Here is a 2,524-nt window from a genome sequence, read left to right as displayed (position 1 = left end):
TATCACGTTTTAACAAGATACATATCACGTTATAACGTGATACGTATCTTGTTAAAACGTGATACGTATCTTGTTAAAACGTGATACGTATCTTGTTAAAACGTGATAGTTTTAACGTGATACATATCACGTTATAAAGTAATACGTATCACGTTTTAACGAGATAGCGCTCGGATTTTTTTTTTCCTGCGTGATAGCAATACGCTTTCGTAACTTGGTAATAAAACACACAATTTTACCTTTTTTGTCTCATAACTGACATATTTTCTTTTGGAATTGGCTCAGCCAAAGAGAAACAGGAAGTGACATCAAAGGGGAACTCTGTTCATGGAAACAATATTATTTGAACTCTGACTTCATCTTTGATCGTGACTCAAAATAATCTAAAGAAACATCAGATTCTTCTTTAGTCTGTTGTARCAACGCTCTGTTTACATGCAGACGTTCCCCTTTGACATCACTTCCTGTTACCTCACATGCAAATATCTGAACAACTGTTCATCTCAGTGGTGTGAAATTTCTTTTGCAATTCATGATATTTTTCCAAAAAAGCATTCATATTTGTTGCAAAAACTGGAAGTCACAGGCACTTTAAGTCCAACATTAAACACTGTAGAAACATAAAAATGATCATGCAAGGAGTTAMAAAAAGAAAAAGGTTAGTAGTTTTCATAACGTGGACGTTTGAGCTTCATATTGAATTATTTGTAAAGTTTATTTTTTGTCTCCACCACAGTTTACTGCAGTCGGCTAAGGACGGAGGGAACAGGCGCACAGCTAACGTGCGAGYGTACGGCTTCGCCAACCTCTTCGTTCTGGAAAAGAAGGACCTGTTCGACATCCTCGTCCACTACCCGGAGTCCCAGAAGGTCCTGGCCAAGAAGGGCAGGTGTGCGACCTGCGAGCACGTCCCGAACACTTTGGTTTTCAGCTGCTGATTGTGTTTTTGTTTTTAAAACACAAAGGCAGCTGATGAAATCCAAAGCTGCGACGGGAGCTCCGGCCAAAGAGGAGAAGCAGAAAGGTCTCGCTCTGTTTGGACAAAAACCACCGACGCCGAAGCTCCTCAGAGCCTTCGGCAACCTCCGTAAAGGAGGCCTCCTGGACAAACTGAAGGTAWAAGTCCTCGCTGACGTCAGGTCCAGCTCAGAACCGTTGGTGAAATCTTCTCTTCTGTTCACAGAAAGGAGCGGAGGAGGCCAACTAGCAGCTCTGACCAAACTGGGGAGTATGTTTTTATTTTCAGTGCAGCTCAGAGAACARAAACAAAAGAAGCTTGTTGTAACACCTGAGCAGACAGCTGCACACTTACATAGTTCGTAAATAAAATCATTATTGCACCGCTGCTCCTGAGCTGAGTCTTTAACACTGAAGCCTCCAGAAGTGGACCTGTCGGTCGTGTCCTCCTGTGATCACGGCGTTACACGTGTCGTTCATCCACACGGCCGTGACGGCACCTGAACARACACAGCTTTAACCTCAACAACACAAACCTGCTCCCAAACCAAGAACTCTGCTCTACCTGAGTGTGCAGGGATCCGTCCGGTGACCGAACCGCTCAGCAGGTCCCAGAGGACCAGGTCCCCGGTCCGGCCCCCGCTCAGCACCGAGTTCCCGTCCCAGCAGAAACACCTGAACACAAAACGACCTCCATAAGCTGTGAGGTGACRCAGAGGAGCAGGAAGGCTCAGGTTCTCACCTCTGCTCCTCCTCAGCCTTCAGCGAGGAGAGGACCGTTCCTGTCTGCACGTCCACCACCTTCATCCAGGAGTCTTCACCCGAGCTGAGGACGTGTCGACTGTCTGAGGAGCACACGTGTTCTTCAACTTAATAAAGATGGCTTAAATCTGCAGCACAAACTACAGTCAGGTCCACTAAAGCACTAATTTCTTCATTAGTGCTTTAGGGCTTTTGCTATTTTTTAATTCATTAGTGGATTAGCACTTGCTAAATTTATGAGCTAAACTTAGAAACACTAACTGAGGTCTATAAATGTTATTGACCAACATCATTGTTCACAGTTGAAGGTGAAAGCTGTCACACATTTTGTTCATAAGTGTCAAACTCAAGGCCCACAGGCCAAATGTGGCCTGCAGGTGACTCATATTTGGCCCGACAAGAGCACTAAGTGACAACATTCTGTACACAGTAAATATTGTTTCATGTCTCAACTGGATTATATTAGAATAGAAAGAGCCTTTATTGTATTCTCTATTCTAATATAATCCAGTTGAGACATTAGTGCTTTAAAATTAGCTTTTTCTAAATTTTTCAGTGCTTTAGGATTAGGGGACCTAAATATTTGAGTTAGTGCTTTAGGATGAGGGGACCTAAATATTTGAGTTAGTGCTTTAGGATTAGGGGACCTAAATATTTGAATTAGTGCTTTAGGATGAGGGGACCTAAATATTTGAGTTAGTGCTTTAGAATTAGGAGACCTAAATATTTGAGTTAGTGCTTTAGAATTAGGGGACATAAATATTTGAGTTAGTGCTTTAGGGTTAGGGGACATAAATATTTGAGT

The 2,524-nt window shown here is 42.7% G+C and overlaps 2 protein-coding genes across 2 annotated transcripts in view; one reads left to right on the top strand and one right to left on the bottom strand.

Annotated features, from left to right (window-relative positions):
- Window positions 1-1,340, top strand: part of cngb3.1 (cyclic nucleotide gated channel subunit beta 3, tandem duplicate 1) — a gene marked incomplete at its 5' end in the record, with an annotated part of 26,508 nt that extends 25,168 nt beyond the window's left edge. Inside the window, 2 exon segments of the mRNA XM_014001627.1 lie at window positions 737-889; window positions 966-1,340. Coding sequence (XP_013857081.1) covers window positions 737-889; window positions 966-1,323 — 511 coding nt within the window.
- Window positions 1,214-2,524, bottom strand: part of nsmaf (neutral sphingomyelinase (N-SMase) activation associated factor) — a gene marked incomplete in the record, with an annotated part of 21,198 nt that continues 19,887 nt past the window's right edge. The window contains 3 exon segments of the mRNA XM_014001628.1: window positions 1,214-1,457; window positions 1,523-1,632; window positions 1,700-1,802. Coding sequence (XP_013857082.1) covers window positions 1,363-1,457; window positions 1,523-1,632; window positions 1,700-1,802 — 308 coding nt within the window.

This window comes from Austrofundulus limnaeus, unplaced genomic scaffold (assembly GCF_001266775.1).
Source record: "Austrofundulus limnaeus strain Quisiro unplaced genomic scaffold, Austrofundulus_limnaeus-1.0 Scaffold9, whole genome shotgun sequence".
Taxonomy (NCBI): domain Eukaryota; kingdom Metazoa; phylum Chordata; class Actinopteri; order Cyprinodontiformes; family Rivulidae; genus Austrofundulus; species Austrofundulus limnaeus.
The sequence above is the reverse complement of the archived record's forward strand: the minus strand, read 5'-3'. Positions and strand labels throughout refer to the sequence as shown.